The sequence below is a fragment of the Salvelinus sp. IW2-2015 genome, linkage group LG17 (assembly GCF_002910315.2).
Source record: "Salvelinus sp. IW2-2015 linkage group LG17, ASM291031v2, whole genome shotgun sequence".
Classification (NCBI taxonomy): domain Eukaryota; kingdom Metazoa; phylum Chordata; class Actinopteri; order Salmoniformes; family Salmonidae; genus Salvelinus; species Salvelinus sp. IW2-2015.
This window is the reverse complement of record NC_036857.1, coordinates 14,687,888-14,706,194: the sequence shown is the minus strand read 5'-3', so window position 1 is coordinate 14,706,194 and position 18,307 is coordinate 14,687,888. Positions and strand designations below refer to the sequence as shown.

The following is an 18,307-nucleotide window of genomic DNA, read 5'->3' as shown; positions in this document are numbered from 1 at the left end:
CTCCAAAAGCCTCCATTGTATCTCAATCCAAATGGATTTTCTAGCAAGCTACTAGGAGAGTGGGCTCTTTGCCTTTTTGATCCATTGGTGGTATTGACAATGGATCCCTGTTAAAGTATCCTAATTTTTAAATTAAGTCATACAGAGTTGGCTACAATTTCAATTTCATCCTCCAGAAAAGGCAGTTCTAATAGTACAGTAAATAATATGGCTTAACTCCAATATACTCCAATATATTTTTTAATGGGGGGGAAAAAATGTATAAGGGTATATTTACGAAGGACATTGTAAAACAAGAACGGTAAAATTGTCACACAAGCAACTAAGAATAGTGTATGGAGGTGTATGCTCAATACAAAATTACAACCAACTCATCTGCCACAAAATTGGAAGAGACAATTACTTTAATTATTTAATTTGTGTCTACCACCCATTAAAAATCATTAATTACTTAAAATTATAAATTGACAAATGTATCAGTTTCACTTAAAGTCAAAAAGTTTGACAGCAATACCATATAAAATTCAAGACAGTTGGAAACAGTTTTTTGATGTCCCAATACCATGGCATAGGGTCTATGAACTGACATATACAACAATAATTGACAGATCAATCCGGGGCGGCAGGTAGCCTAGTAGTTAGAGCGTTGGACTAGTCACCGAAAGGATGCAAGATCAAATCCCCGAGCTGTCAAGGTAAAAATCTGTTGTTCTGCCTCTGAACAAGGCRGGGGGACTGTTCGTAGGCCGTCATTGAAAATAAGAATTTGTTCTTAACTGACTTGCCTAGTTAAATAAATGTAAAATTTGGAGTTAAGATCAGAATGAATAGTGGAGTGGACGCTGTGGGTAAAAAAAAGAAAAAAAATCAAGCACTTGAGGAAATTAGGAATACATCTATAAATATTTAACTACAGGTACCATAGATGTGAGCACAGTAGAAGTATTGCTGTCTGTTAGTTTACCCCAGTTAGGGTAAAGATGGTAGGGATTAGAAATGCAAACAATTAAATTGATAGAACCTACAATATTAAAGTTGTTTTCTGCTTCAAGCTCTTATTCACAACATTTAATGAATACAGAATGTCCACAAATGACAGATCATTGTTACATGCCCAAATGCTAGCATGAACTATTTCCTTTTGGGGAAATGGATGGGTGTACATTTAATGTGACTTCTTGGCTAATTAAGGTATAAAAGTAGGATTGAATGACAACTAGTATTCACATGCTCCTCTCTACAGTGTATTTGGCTCCCCATCGTTGTCTCATATTGGTGTCAGTGGAATATCTACTGAAACCTGTTATTAGAACCAATTTGACAGTATGTTCTATGTCAGCGTAATAACTGACTATCATGTTGTGTAATTGTCTGAGGATATTATTCAGAATTTCTATCATTCATTCATTATTATGTGAATACCTACAGCAGACCAATATGACAACATCTGAATACTTTATTTGGAGAGAAAAAAGTAAGTGCAAGTGTGAATCATGTTCCATTTGATTTTGTTAAAAATAAAGTTAAGCAAATCAGTAATATAAATGATGAGAGATTGCAAAAAATTGTTACGCGTATGCCTCACATCACTTGTAGTGACAGCCAATGGAATTAAAGTCATTGGGTTACAATATAATACTTTCTCTCAAAAACAAACTCACGAACAGTTACTCATGCACACAAAATCACTACTGCAAACCAATAGTGCACATTTCAAAAGACAAATGTCAAAATAACACAACACATATTGAAATCTTGGTAAGTGAGAATCTGGAAGGTTCATTCAGATTCTGTATGTTCTATTTTGAACTGCATGCATGTCCCAAATTGCCCCTGTTCACTATAAAGGGAATAGAGTGCCAATTGGGACCCATCCAGTGTCAATCACTGTCATCTCCTCTTTTGTTTTCTGCTGCCCCTCTAGGACACATATTCAGTACATGCTCATGCTACTGGCGATCAGGTTCAGCTGAAACAGTCCATACTGGCTTTGGCCCTCTCCATTTCATGGAGAAAGTTGTAAAACTGGGGGAGGGTCAACTCTAAAAAAAGACACAAAAAAAAGACCAAATCTGTGAATGATACCAAGAACAATAAGCAAAGTGACCCAATGACATACTGACTTGGGTACAGTACGAGTTAGAGACTCACCCATGTAGACATTTTCAGTTGAGTTCCCCTTTCTGATGACCAACTTAAGCTGGAAGAGACGTAGATATAGTTTCAAATAGTGCAGTAGAAAACAGCTTTGTGCGGTGGTCATTGAGTGCTACTTTCACTGTGTGTGGACATACTTTTGTCAACAAATTAAAGCGGCTGAAGCGGAGAAATACAGTATTAGCAGTCCGCAGAAATTCTGACAAGTAGGAAGGCAGACCACGAAAACTAACGGCTAAGTCTGTTGTCATAGCGATCTATCACACTTCCATCGGTCAGTCAGTTAGTCCATAAAGCTGTAACATTTATAATTCACACTTCTTACAAAAAATGTTACTGTCCATCAATCATTATTTTAACCTCTACGCTATGGGTTTATGGTCTAGACAGTAGATACACACTGAATCCATATTTTATTACCTGGTCAATCTATTCAGAAAGTATTCACACTCCTTGACTTTTTCCACATTTGGTTTCGTTACAGCCTGAATTTAAAATTGATTGAATAGAGATTGTGTCACTGGCCTACACACAATACAGCATAATATCAAAGAAAAATTATGTTTATTCAAATCATTTACTAATTAAATTATATGAAAAGCTGAAATGTCTTGAGTCAATAAGTATTCAACCTCTTTGTTATGGCAAGCTTAAGTTCAGGAGTAAAAATGTGCTTAACAAGTCACATAATAAGTTGCATGGACTGCAATAATAGTGTTTACCATGATTTTTGAATGACTACCAAATCTCTCTACCCCACACATACAGATAATTGTAAGGTCCCTCAGTCGAGCAGTGAATTTCAAACACTGATTCAATCACAAAGACCAGGGAGGTTTCCCCAATGCCTTGCAAAGAAGGGCACCTATTGGTAGATTGGTTAAAAAAATTATATATACACAGACATTGAATATTGAGCATGGTGAAGTTATTATTTACACTTTTGATAGTGTGTCAATACACCCAGTCACTACAAAGATACAGGCGTCCTTCCTAACTCAGTTGTCGGAGAGCAAGGAAACCGCTCAGTAATTTTACCATGAGGCCAAGGGTGACTTTAAAACAGTTACAGAGTTGAATGGTTGTGATTGGAGATAACTGACATTGTAGTTACTCCACAATACTAACCTAAATGACAGAGTGAAAAGAAGAAAGCCTGCACAGAATAAAAATATTCCAAAACATGCATCCTGTTTGCAATAGGGCACTAAAGTAAAACTGCCAAAAATGTGGCTAAGAAATGTACTTTTTGTCCTGAAAACAAAGCATTATGTTTGGGGCAAATAGAACAACACATCACTGAGTACCACWCTTCATATTTTCAAGCATAGTGGTGGCTGCATCATGTTGTGGTATGCTTGTCATCGGCAAGGACTAGGGAGTTTTTTAGGATAAAAATAAATGGAATAAAGCAAAGGCAAAATCCTATAGGAAAACCTGGTTCAGTCTGCTTTCCAACAAACACTGGGAAACAAATTCACTTTTCAGCAGGACAATAACCTAAAACACAAGGCCAAATATACACAAGGAGTTGCTTACCAAAACGACATAAAAATGTTCTTGAGTGGTCTAGTTACAGTTGACATAAATCAGCTTGAAAATCTATGGCAAGACTTGAACATGTCTCTTTAGCAATGATCAACAACCAACTTGACAGACCTTGAAGATAAAAAAAAAAAAAAAAGAATGCGCAAATATTGTACAATCCAGGTGTGCAAAGCTCTTAGAGACTTACCCAGAACGACTCACAGCTGTAATCGCTGCCAAAGGTGATTGTAACATGTATTGACTCAGGGATGTGAATACATATGTAAATGAGATATTTCTGTATTTCATTTTCAATAAATTAGCAAAAATTTCTAAAGCCAAAAACATCTTTTCACTATCATTATGGGGTATTGTGTGTAGTTGGGTGAGATTTTTTATTTATTTATTTATTTTAATCAATTTTTTGAATTCAGGCTGTAACACAATCAAATTTGGAATAAGTCAAGGGATATGGATATTTTCTGAAAGCACTGTACATTTATTCAATATGTAATCATGATGGCAACATAAATAATACCTGTAGAAAGGTGTTTCCAACTTTCTGAAGTTCACTCGTCCCCACGGTCACTATGGAGACAGACAACATTCAATTGGGCATTCAATCACAATGCCTTATTGTAATTGAACTGCACCTTTAACTATCAAGAGAGAGAGGCATTTAGCTTGGCTTCAGCCAAGTGCTCTAGACGCTTGGATTATAGACATGCGCAGATGCCTGAGCAATAATAGGCATGCCTGAGCAATAATTTGTTAAATGAAGATTGTACTTAGCATACCCACGTATAGTACTTCGCATAATCGTTACTTAGCATAGTGAATACTGATTGGTTGAGTCATTATGCCACTATTAACTGAAAGATTTTAGACCACTCACTGATCAAGAACATTTTATGTATCGTTGTACACCTAATCACAACAGATATCTTAATGAGTCTAAAGCCAACAAACCACAATAGCATGCTCTGCTCATGTTGTCGTGCCCAGAGCCAAATATTTAGAGAGTTAGGTCAACTTTTAGAATTTTGAATATTGTTCTAATTTTTGACTTTCAGTTCATAACATGGGGAATATTTAAACAGTGCTATGTTAATGGAGAGCTAACATGGCTTTGCCTGAGGACTCAAACGGAATGGTTCCACTGCTCTATGTTCGCTACATACTTCAGTTAGACTGCCATCGTTGAAGTCGTTTGTGATGATGGTTGTTGTACAAAACAAAGTCATCAGCGATTGGATCCTCTAAGCCAGGTATTCCCCAGGGGTACAAGCAATGCCGTCTGGGGTACGCCAAATAAAAATGTGATTCACATTTTTATTTTATTTTTAAATGTTGTTATTTTGCAACAAAAACATTCTTCTTAACATTTTCAAACAGTACATTTATATTTTCCAATGGTGGTATACATTTGGGTGAGTTTTTTTCCCCTCGCCTGAGTAGCCTCATTTCACTGCCAAAAATAAAATTAAACCATCTAGTGTTCAGTGAAATAACAACAATGTCAAATACAGGTAGCCTTGTCCATTACTCTCGCGGGAAACCTTCACTCTCGCACAGACATTTAGAAATGAAACATGACAATTTGAAAAATAAGCCACGGGAGTTTGAGGGAGAATAAAGACAACTTTCGATTAGTAAGACATGTATAAAAGCAACAGATACCATTAATAAGAAGGAGCTAGAAGCATCTTATATGGTGAGCTACCGAGTGGCTAATACGGTGAGCTACTGAGTGGCTAGGACAGGCAAGCCCCATACTATTGTGGGGGACTTCATTCTTCTTGCTGCCGCGGATATGGCTGGGAAAATGCTGGAGGAAAAGTCCCCAAAAAACTTTACAGACAATGTCTTCATCAAACAACACTGTTTCACGACGCATCAGTGACATGGCAGGAGATGTTTTGAAACAATTACTGCTTATCATACAAGCCAGTGAATTATATGCGTTACAGCTGGAGGAGTCAACAGATGTGGCAGGCCTGGCACAGCTCCTGGTATATGTCCGTTACGTTTATGGGGGGGGGTCAATTAAGGAAGACATCCTCTTCCGCAAACCACTGGAAACCAGGACAAAAGGAGAGGATATTTTTTAAGTACTGGACAGCTTTGTGACATCAAATGGACTTCGGTGGTCAAGATGTGTTGGCATCTGTACTGATGGCGCAAAAGCCATGACAGGGAGACATAGTGGAGTGGTAACGCACGTGTAAGCAGTTGCTCCCAATACCACTTGGGTACACTGCAGCATCCACCGAGAGGCTCTTGCTGCCAAGGGAATGCCTGACAGCTTGAAAGACGTTTTGGACACTACAGTGAAAATGGTTAACTTTGTTAAAGCAAGGCCCCTGAACTCTCGTGTATTTTCTGCACTCTGCAATGATTATGGGCAGCGACCATGTAACGCTTTTACAACATACAGAAGTGCGCTGGTTATCAAGGGGCAAAGTATTGACACGTTTTTTTAAATTGAGAGACGAGCTTAAAGTTTTCACTGACCATCATTTTCACGTGTCTGATCGCTTGCCTGATGACGAGTTTCTCACACGACTGGCCTATCTGGGTGACGTTTTTTCTCGCCTGAATGATCTGAATCTAGGATTACAGGGACTTTCTGCAACTATATTCAATGCGCAGGACCAAATTGAGGCTGTGATTAAGAAGTTGGAGCTCTTTTTTGTTTGCATTAACAAGGACAACACACAGGTCTTTCCATCATTGTATGATTTTGTGTGCAAATGAACTCAAGCTTACGGACAATGTCAAATGTGATATAGCGAAGCACCTGAGTGAGCTGGGTGCGCAATTATGCAGATACTTTCCCGAAAAGGACGACACAAACAACTGGATTCGTTATCCCTTTCATGCCCTGCCTCCAGTCCACTTACTGATATCTGAACAAGAGAACCTCATCGAAATTGCAACAAGCGGTTCTGTGAAAATTGAATTTAAAATCAGAAGCCACTGCCAGATTTCTGGATTGGGCTGTGCTCAGAGTATCCTGCCTTGGCAAAACTCGCTGTTAAGACACTGATGCTCTTTGCAACCACGTACCTAAGTGAGAGTGTATTCTCGGCCCTCACTAGCAGGAAAACTAAATACAGGCACAGAAATACAGGCACAGTGTGTGGAAAATGATTTAAGACTGAGACTCTTTCCAAAACAACCCAACATTGCAGAGTTATGTGCATCCTTTCAAGCACACCCTTCTCATTAACCTGTGTTGAGTTATTCACAATTTTTGATGAACAAATAAGGTTTTATATGTAAAATGGCTAAATAAAGAGCAAAATTATTGATTATTATTTGTGCCCTGGTCCTATAAGAGCACTTTGTCACTTCCCACGAGCCAGGTTGTGACAAAAACTCACTCATTCTTATGTTTAACAATGAAGGCAGTGGTTCCCAAACGTTTTATAGTCCTGTACCCCTTCAAACATTCAACCTCCAGCTGCATACAATGAAGGCAAAAAACAACATTTGAGAGTGCGCTGACCCTAGAGGAGGTACGCAGCTGGAGGTTGAATGTTTGAAGGGGTAGGGGACTATAAAAAGTTTGGGAACCACTGCTCTAAGCAATAACATTTTCAAAACATTGGTTTTACCCACGTGTGTTCTACCTCTGGCTCAACCCATTGGTTTCTGGGACCAATCAGAATGGTTAGAATGCGTTTGCGTTCTAGAAATCCTAGGGGAGGTACTCAGATTCAGACTCATTGCGGAGAAGAAACTAAAGTCCGTGGGTGTGGTGTAGCGTTTGGCCCGGAGCAAGAAGCGTTTGGCCCGGGCAAAACATGGCTGCCACAGAATGATGAAGGGTCATGTAAATGCATCATAACGTGGAAACCGCATTGGTCCAACTCTCTAAATACATGGCTCTGTTCGTGCCTATTCAAGTGTAGAGCGATTTAGTGGCCTTTGTACATCTCAACGAGAAAAGAGAAAGCTGTGCCTCCCCAAAGATAAGCTCCGTATTGCCCCTCTCTCTCTCCCCTTCACGGAGAGGACCAGGAATAGGGTAATTCATCCATCCCAAATGCAGACTATACACAACATAAAACATCCATCTATCTATAATACGATGAGGGTTATTTACAACGGCAATTCTATCCTTGCCCCCTATTCGTAAAGTATCTCAGAGTAGGAGTACGGATCTAGGATCAGGTCCATCCTGGCCATATAATAAGTATTCATTATTATCTAAAAGGCTAAACTGATCCTAGATCAGCACTACTGCTCTATAGGCCCTGGTCTTCTGTTCATAAGATGTCCCTGATTAAGTCTTACCACCAAACTTCCACTCCATGTCCACCAGCTGGTTGACCATCAGAGTCTGTCCTACAGCCAGCCTGGACAACACAGGGTAGTGGAGGCTCCACTGAAAAAAAATATATATATATAAAAATAAAAGTCAATCAATTACCTTTTTCTCAATTCAGCACTGTACTTAAATAGAGTACTGACACAGCATGGAGGATATGATATCAAATATACCTGTTGTGAAAAATGGTCTGCCTTGTCTTCACTGACTCCTAAAAATGAAAACGTTACACAACATTATATCTGTTGCACAGTGACACTGTAAAACTCATTAGTAATGAGGACTGTGGAGACAGGAGTATGGATTAGCTTTGATGCATATGGGATTTCATATTACAACAGACCTAAAGTGAGAAGGTCCTCTTTGACTTGGTCTTCTGTCAGATTTTTCTTCAGGGAACCTAGAATAAAAAATAAAAAATCTTGGCTTTGAGTTAAATTATACAACACTTTATCCCTTTTGAGTAAATCCATTTGAATGCAATCACTTTTTGACACCACCACTTTTGATTTGAATGAAACCCTACATACAGTTGAAGTCGGAAGTTTACATACACGTTCGCCAAATACATTTAAACTCAGTTTTTCACAATTCCTGACATTTAATTCAAGTAAAAATTCCTTGTCTTAGGTCAGTTTGGTTCACCACTTTATTTTAAGAATGTGAAATGTCAGAATAATAGTAGAGAGAATTATATATTTCAGATTTCATTTCTTTCATCACATTCCCAGTGGGTTAGAAGTTTACATACACTCAATTAGTATTTGGTAGCATTGCCTTTAAATTGTTTAAMTTGGGTCAAACRTTTYRGGTAGCCTTCCACAAGCTTCCCACAATARGTTGGGTGAATTTTGGCCCATTCCTCCGGACAGAGCTGGTGTAACTGAGTCAGGTTTGTAGGCCTCCTTGCTCGCACACGCTTTTTCAGTTCTGCCCACAAATGTTCTATAGGATTGAGATCAGGGCTTTGTGATGGCCACTCTAATACCTTGACTTTGTTGTCCTTAGACCATTTTGCCACAAACTTTGGAAGTACCGGTATGCAATGTCCATTTGGAAGACCCATTTGTGACCAAGTTTTAACTTCCTGACTGATGTCTTGAGATGTTGCTTCAATATATCCACATAATTTTCCTACCTCATGATACCATCTATTTTGTGAAGTGCACCAGTCCTTCTGCAGCAAAGCACCCACACAAGATGATGCTGCCACCCCCATGCTTCACGGTTGGATGGTGTTCTTCAGCTTGCAAGCTTCCCCCTTTTTCCTCCAAACATAAAGATGGTCATTATGGCCAAACAGCTCTATTTTTTTTCATCAGTCCAGAGGAAAATTCTCCAAAAAGTACGATATTTGTCCCCATGTGTAGTTGCAAACCGTAGTCTGGCTTTTTTGGGGCTTTGGTGCAGTGGCTTCTTCCTTGCTGAGCGCCCTTTCAGGTTATGTCAATATAGGACTCGTTTTACTGTGGATATAGATAGTTTGTTACCTGTTTCCTCCAGCATCTTCACAAGGTCCTTTGCTGTTGTTCTGGGATTGATTTGCACTTTTCTCACCAAAGTACGTTCATCTCTAGAACGAATGCATCTCCTTCCTGAGTGGTGTGATGGCTGCGTGGTCCCATGGTGTTTAAACACCACATACTGCTCATAATTAAGCAGCAGCAGCTGAAAAGATGAGCTCCTACAAATATTGAAATTTAAATGTTTTTTTTAGAGTAAAGTACATCGAAAAAAATCAAAAGAAAACTGCAAACTGAATAGGAGACCAAACAAGCAGCAAACAAAGAAGAAAGGCTTTTGAAAAAGTAACAATTTTTCATAAAATTATACCGTTTTCTTAGCTAGCTAAGTTGTTTACCTGTTGCTACAGTTGCTAGGGACATTCCTGAAAGAAGCTAGCTAGCTAACAAGGAGTGTCTAGTTGGCAGAAGAGAAGAAGGGACAAAGGGACAAAGTGGGACAAAATAAGGACAGAAGAAAAGGAAAGGGGACATTAAGGTGAAGCAGTCCTCTAAAGACACAAAAGACAATAATAACAAGAAACAACACTTCTATTGCCTCTCCCTCTACGATACGCACTTCCGGTTTGGTTTGGAGCGAGTAGTTGCATTCCCTTTGCTCCACAGGTAGTATTACAGATAGTATTACATTTCATTTCATTACAGTACAACAGTTGATTTGTTTGATCTTAGCTGGCTACATAGCCGTCTTTGTATCAAGATAATTGTTGTAGTCTAGAGTAATTGTCGAGGTTACCTAGCCAGTTAGAGGTTACCTACCAGCTACACTTTCAACAAAAGTCAACAACGCAGCCACTGCTAGCTAGCCTATTTCACCAGCCAGCAGACTATATCATTTTAGTCAATAAGATATTTTTGCAACGTAAGCTTAACTTTCTAACATTCGAGACGTGTAGTCCACTTGTCATTCCAATCTCCTTGCATTAGCGTAGCCTCTTCTGTAGCCTGTCAACTATGTGTCTGTCTATCCCTGTTCTCTCCTCTCTGCACAGACCATACAAACGCTTCACACCGCGTGGCCGCTGCTACTCTAACCTGGTGTTCCCAGCGCGCACGACCCACGTGGAGTTCCAGGTCTCAGGCAGCCTCTGGAACTGCCGATCTGCGGGCCAAACAAGGCAGAGTTCATCTCAGCCTATGCTTCCCTCCAGTCCCTCGACTTTTGGCACTGACGGAAACATGGATTACCACTGATAACACTGCTACTCCTACTGCTCTCTCCTCGTTCTGCCCACGTGTTCTCGCACACCCCGAGAGCTTCTGGTCAGCGGGTGGTGGCACTGGGATCCTCATCTCTCCCAAGTGGACATTCTCTCTTTCTCCCCTGACCCATCTGTCTATCGCCTCCTTTGAATTCCATGCTGTCACAGTTACCAGCCCTTTCAAGCTTAACATCCTTAACATTTATCGCCCTCCAGGTTCCCTTGGAGAGTTCATCAATGAGCTTCGCCCTGATAAGTTCCTTTCCTGAGGATGGCTCACCTCTCACAGTTCTGGGTGACTTTAACCTCCCCACGTCTACCTTTGACTCATTCTCTGCCTCCCTTTCCACTCCTCTCCTCTTTTGACCTCACCCTCTCACCTTCCCCCCTACTCACAAGGCAGGCAATACGCTTGACCTCATCTTTTAGATGCTGTTCTTCCACTAATCTCATTGCAACTCCCCTCCAAGTCTCCGACCACTACCTTGTATCCTTTTCCCTCTCGCTCTCATCCAACACTTCCCACACTGCCCCTACTCGGATGGTATCGCGCCGTCCCAACCTTCGCTCTCTCTCCCCCGCTACTCTCTCCTCTTCCATCCTATCATCTCTTCCCTCTGCTCAAACCTTCTCCAACCTATCTCCTGATTCTGCCTCCTCAACCTCCTCTCCTCCCTTTCTGCATCCTTTGACTTTCTATGTCCCCTATCCTCCAGCCGGCTCGGTCCTCCCCTCCTGCTCCGTGGCTCGACGACTCATTGCGAGCTCACAGAACAGGGCTCCGGCAGCCGAGCGGAAATGGAGGAAAACTCGCCTCCCTGCGGACCTGCATCCTTTCACTCCCTCCTCTCTACATTCTCCTCTTTGTCTCTGCTGCTAAAGCCAATTTCTACCACTCTAAATTCCAAGCATCTGCCTCTAACCCTAGGAAGCTCTTTGCCACTTCTCCTCCCTCCTGAATCCTCCTCCCCCCTCCTCCCTCTCTGCTGATGACTTCGTCAACCATTTTGAAAAGAAGGTCGACGACATCCGATCCTCGTTTGCTAAGTCAAACGACACCGCTGGTTCTGCTCACACTGCCCTACCCTGTGCTTTGACCTCTTTCTCCCCTCTCTCTCCAGATGAAATCTCGCGTCTTGTGACGGCGGCCGCCCAACAACCTGCCCGCTTGACCCTATCCCCTCCTCTCTTCTCCAGACCATTTCCGGAGACCTTCTCCCTTACCTCACCTCGCTCATCAACTCATCCTTGACCGCTGGCTACGTCCCTTCCGTCTTCAAGAGAGCGAGAGTTGCACCCCTTCTGAAAACCTACACTCGATCCCTCCGATGTCAACAACTACAGACCAGTTTCCCTTCTTTCTTTTCTCTCCAAAACTCTTGAACGTGCCGTCCTTGGCCAGCTCTCCTGCTATCTCTCTCAGAATGACCTTCTTGATCCAAATCAGTCAGGTTTCAAGACTAGTCATTCAACTGAGACTGCTCTTCTCTGTGTCACGGAGGCGCTCCGCACTGCTAAAGCTAACTCTCTCTCCTCTGCTCTCATCCTTCTAGACCTATCGGCTGCCTTTGATACTGTGAACCATCAGATCCTCCTTCTCCACCTCTCCGAGCTGGGCATCTCCGGCGCGGCCCACGCTTGGATTGCGTCCTACCTGACAGGTCGCTCCTACCAGTGGCGTGGCGAGAATCTGTCTCCGCACCACGGCTCTCACCACTGGTGTCCCCCAGGGCTCTGTTCTAGGCCCTCCCTATTCTCGCTATACACCAAGTCACTTGGCTCTGTCATATCCTCACATGGTCTCTCTCTATCATTGCTATGCAGACGACACACAAATTAATCTTCTCCTTTCCCCCTCTGATAACCAGGTGGTGAATCGCATCTCTGCATGTCTGGCAGACATATCAGTGTGGATGACGGATCACCACCTCAAGCTGAACCTCGGCAAGACGGAGCTGCTCTTCCTCCCAGGGAAGGACTGCCCGTTCCATGATCTCGCCATCACGGTTGACAACTCCATTGTGTCCTCCTCCCAGAGTGCTAAGAACCTTGGCGTGATCCTGGACAAACACCTGTCGTTCTCAACTAACATCAAGGCGGTGACCCGTTCCTGTAGGTTCATGCTCTACAACATTCGCAGAGTACGACCCTGCCTCACGCAGGAAGCGGCGCAGGTCCTAATCCAGGCACTTGTCATCTCCCGTCTGGATTACTGCAACTCGCTGTTGGCTGGGCTCCCTGCCTGTGCCATTAAACCCCTACAACTCATCCAGAACCCGCGCAGCCCGTCTGGTGTTCAACTTTCCCAAGTTCTCTCACGTCACCCGCTCCTCCGCTCTCTCACTGGCTTCCAGTTGAAGCTCGCATCCGCTACAAGACCATGGTGCTTGCCTACGGAGCTGTGAGGGGAACGGCACCTCCGTACCTTCAGGCTCTGATCAGGCCCTACACCCAAACAAGGGCACTGCGTTCATCCACCTCTGGCCTGCTCGCCTCCCTACCTCTGAGGAAGTACAGTTCCGCTCAGCCCAGTCAAAACTGTTCGCTGCTCTGGCACCCCAATGGTGGAACAAACTCCCTCACGACACCAGGTCAGCGGAGTCAATCACCACCTTCCGGAGACACCTGAAACCCCACCTCTTTAAGGAATACCTAGGATAGGATAAAGTAATCCTTCTAACCCCCCCCCCCTTAAAAGAGTTAGATGCACTATTGTAAAGTGGTTGTTCCACTGGATATCATAAGGTGAATGCACCAATTTGTAAGTCGCTCTGGATAAGAGCGTCTGCTAAATGACTTAAATGTAAATGTAAATGTAAATACTTGCGTACTATTGTTGTACAGATGAATGTGGTACCTTCAGGCATTTGGAAACGTTTGACCCAAGTTAAACTATTTAAAGGCAATGCTACCAAATACTAATTGAGTGTATGTAAACTTCTGACCCCTGGGAATGTGATGAAAGAAAATAAAAGCTGAAATAAATCATTCTCTCTACTATTATTCTGACATTTCACATTCTTAAAATAAAGTGGTGATCCTAACTGACCTAAGACAGGGAATTTTTACTAGGATTAAATGTCAGGAATTGTGAAAAACTGAGTTTAAATGTATTTGGCTAACGTGTATGTAAACTTCCGACTTCAACTGTATATTTAATATAAGTAGACATGCACTCATAATTGACTGTAGTGCATATAAAGCATCCACAAGCTACTGATGGCTGAAAACACAATCATCGCGGGATGAACGAGTGACGAATTTCCAGCCAAAGGTGGTCCGTTTAAAAATCATTCCTTCCTCCCTCACACTTGCAGGGCAAGGGGCATACTCGTCAGAAGTCATGATACGTCATCAGAAGTGTCCACTTAATTTGAGGGCTGAGGGGAAAGGGTGTGTCTTTTAAGTGTTTGGACCGCAACCAGGGTCTAAGCTGCAACATATGTGAATATGAAAAAAATCTGAGTTTATTGATTTGATCATTTACATTAAAAAGGTGAAAAAAATTGAAGAATGTTTTACTAAAACATCATTTTTTTCATGAAATTGTAAAATAGTTTGACAACCCTATTTGTAAGCTTTTAAATGATATCAAACTAAACCATTTATATTTTCCAGTAAGGAAGACATGGATGTCTCATGTTGGGGTATGCTAAATGGCTCAACTTTGAGCATCTCTAGCTCCTGAATGTTTTGGCATTCAGGTCCAAAGTCACTTTCTGAGCACCTCTTCCATGGGCAAACATGTGTGGAAAGTTGTTTAAATCAAAAGGGATGCTGTCAAAAAGTTATTGAATTCATATGGATTTACAATTTTAAGTTGTTGTAACCACATACTTAAATATACACTGAACAAAAAATATAAATGCAACATGTAATGTGTTAGTCCCATGTTTCATGAGCTGAAATAAAAGATTCAAGAAATGTTCCATATGCACAAAATGCTTATTTCTCAAATTTTCTGCACACATTTCTTTACATCCATATTAGGGAGCATTTCCCCTTTGCCAAAATAATCCATCCAYCTGACAGGTGTGGCATATCAAGAAGCTGATCATTGCACAGGTGCACATTGTGCTGAGGACAATAAAAGACCACTCTAAAATGTGCAGTTTTGTCAAACAATGCCACAGATGTCTCAAGTTGAGGGAGCATGCAATAGGCATGCTGACTGCAGGAATGTCCAGCAGAGCTGTTGTCAGATAACGTAATGTTCATTTTTCTACCATAATGTCGTTTTAGAGAATTTGGCAGTATGTCCAACCGGCCTCACAACTGCAGACCATGTGTATGGCGTTGTGTGGGCGAGCGGTTTGCTGATGTCAACATTGTGAACAGAGTACCCCATGGTGGCGGTGGGGTTATGGTATGGGCAGGCATAAGCTACGGACAACAAACAGAATTGCATTTCATCAATGGCAATTTGAATGCACAGAGATACTGTGAGAGATCCTGAGGCCCATTGCCACACCATTCATCCGCCTCCAATCACCTCATGTTTCAGCATGATAATGCATGGCCCCATGTCGTAAAGATCTGTACACAATTCCTGGAAGCTGAAAATGTCCCAGTTCTTCCATGGCCTGCATACTCACCAGACATGTCACCCATTGAGCATGTTTGGGGTGACCTGGATCGACATGTATGACAGCGTGTTCTAGTTCCCACCAATATCCAGCAACTTTGCACAGCCATTGAAGAAGAGTGGGACAACATTCCACAGGCCACAATCAACAGCCTGATCAACGCTATGCGAAGGAGATATGCCGCGCTGCATGGGGCAAATGGTGGTCACACCAGATACTGACTGGTTTTCTGATCCACGCCCCTACCTTTTTTTTTTAAGGTATTTGTGAACAACAGATGCATATCTGTATTCCCAGTCATTTGAAATCCATAGATTGGGGCCTAATTTATTTATTTAAATTGACTGATTTCCTTATATGAACTGTAACTCAGTAAAATCTTTAAAATTGTTACATTTTGCATTTATATTTTTGCTCTCTATGGTGGTAACAGTATGGACCAGAAAAAAATGACATTTTCCTTGATATACCGTATATCTAAGATGTGTGATGGAATCTTTACAATATTTTGGTGTATGTGTATTTCATGTTGTACACATTTGCAGCTAAAGTTTTTTTAATATGCTTATTTGTGAGTGCWCGGTCAGTCTCACCATGGGGAAGCAGCAGGAGGCTCTTCATGAGGTTCCTCAGTGGGCCTGCACTCATCCCATTCTCTCCTGCAAACTYACTCAGCTGATGCAGGAACCTGTCCGCCTGCATACACAACACAATGAATGAAACACCAGTCAAGTGCACACAGCACACCATGAATGAAAAAGCTCTTCAAATAATATATTAAATAAGACATCTGTCTTATTCCTCCCTCCCCCAAAAAATAAAAACTAGCACTTGACTTTTTCTACTAGCACTGACTTTGCTGATAACAGCTGTATTGAGGAAAACATGCATTACTACAACGGTGATATGTGGTTGTCTCACCTAGCCGTCTTAACACGAATGCACTGACTAAGTCGGTCTGGATAAGAGCGTCTGCAAAATGACTMAAATGTAAAAAAATAAGTTAATGCGTGTGTGTGTTTACCTCTTTTGGCTCCAACAGGAAATTGAAAAGAATCTCAGTCAGACTTGTGAATTGCTACAGGGAAACAGTTTAAAAAGTGTTTATTGGCCTCTTCAATACAGTATTGCTATTTTTCCACAGATCTACTTTGTTAACAGGTAAGGCAGGTTATGTGACACTTGCTAGTCATGTGACCTGGGATGTTGACTCAGGCCAGAGAGGAAGAGGCAAAGTGAGAGGTTTTACTCTGCCTAAAATCTGTCTATGAAAATATGCCCACAAAGTGAGGAATTTTGTATAGAGGTCAATGAGAGAGAGTCGAATTTGGTCAACAAAAAATGTAATTGCTAATTTGCTACGTGAGGCTTATTTGATCTAATAGAAATTTCATAATGGTTAGGTTGTTACAAATGCACTGATATAAGTGAGCATTTCTGCAACTTGTTGTGCAGTTTTCATAGAGATAAATAGAGGACTCATCATGGATATAACCCGTTTTAGCATAGACATTGCCATTTAGGGATTCCACCGTTAGTCAACTGGGTGGGGATTCCTATGAGTTGGGAGCAATCAGTCAATTAAGAAAAAAATGGATTACTTTAAATAAAATGGAGATGGCCTCAATGGCACTGCCCATGCTGTCAGACACTATAATGACACCGATACAAAGATGAGTCCTCTATCTCTTAGACTTGTTCTTTGTATGTGTAGCTGCCAAGCCTGATCTCGCCTCCTCTGGCCTGCCTTCCATCTTTGAGGACATGTATTTCCATTGTTAGAGCAGTCACTTGACTATCTTGTCAATAGACAATCTTTGCTCAGGAACAAATGTCTATCTTTGTCGACACAAATGGGTTTCATCTTCAATTTGCAACATTGTATCATACTAAAAACAGCATGATTCTACAACAGTTTGGCTACTACCGGTATGTAAATTCATTTGTTCCTGAGCAAAGCTTGTCTATTATATTGACTACAAGCATACAGCTAAGATTTGAATGCAATTCACTGTTCTTATCTAACGCTCAAAACGACAAATTCGCGTTATTGAATGCTCACCTGTTCGTTGAATTTGTTCAAGTTCTGAAAGTCATTGCTCACAGAATCTGGTAAAGTATCTTTGGTAAACTGCAGTTGCAACATTATAGCTGTCGGCCTGGAAATGTTTACTTTAGTGGCTACTTCCGTGATGGTAAACTCAAATGAAGCTATCTTACTATTCAACTCAGCACATTCCATATTTTTATCTTGCCTATACAGCGCATTCAAGGCTGGAAAACTATCCATTTGATTAAATTAATCAAAAATCAAAAATAATCTAATTGAAAATATATTTATTACAAAAATACACAATCTGTTGTAAAGTATTTTATGCTTTATTTGTTCATGCATTGTTACAAGTGTGGCAATAGTTAAACTCAACATAGAGACACGTAAGACAATAGTGTGATATAATTTAAATGGGCACAGTTATATGATTATGTATCTGTTATATCAATGGATTTAAAGGTAGAGTCAGYCAAATATCAGCCAGATATTGCGATGAGCAAGATACAATACTTCGCTCTCACACAATCACACAGAGTATCTGCACATGTGCACGGGTTCGCTTCACGCTTTTGGAATGTGGTAGCCAAGGGATTAAAACAGTGGAGAAGTTTAGCYTTGCGCTCCAACGCTCTTAGTTGTTGCGGAAATTGACCCACTATGCTGTTTACTTTGAGCATCTACATTTCATATCGCTGACTCTATCTGTTATACTATTTCAGTATATTAATACAATGAGCAATACTTTTCCAGTGACAACATCAAATGTTTGGATGGGTTGGTTTATTGTGGACATTAGGCTTCACGCACTCTCCTAATAAGGACCAGTAGGCAGTGGTGGAAAAAGTACCCAATTGTCATACTTGAGTAAAAGTAAAGATACGTAGTAAAAATGACTCAAGTAAAAGTGAAAGTCACCCAGTAAA

General features: G+C 41.2%; 1 protein-coding gene across 1 annotated transcript; it reads right to left on the bottom strand.

Moving 5' to 3' along the window:
* Positions 1 to 1,443: 1,443 nt before the first annotated feature.
* Positions 1,444 to 17,548, bottom strand: commd7 (COMM domain containing 7). The gene is made up of 9 exons (XM_024005395.2): positions 17,394 to 17,548; positions 16,356 to 16,409; positions 15,925 to 16,027; positions 8,364 to 8,420; positions 8,194 to 8,231; positions 7,987 to 8,077; positions 4,223 to 4,272; positions 2,152 to 2,200; positions 1,444 to 2,042 (listed from the first exon to the last, which is right to left on the bottom strand). The coding sequence occupies exons 1-9, from the start codon at positions 17,475 to 17,477 to the stop codon at positions 1,966 to 1,968; spliced, it is 603 nt and encodes a 200-aa protein (XP_023861163.1). The 5' UTR covers positions 17,478 to 17,548; the 3' UTR covers positions 1,444 to 1,965.
* Positions 17,549 to 18,307: the final 759 nt, after the last annotated feature.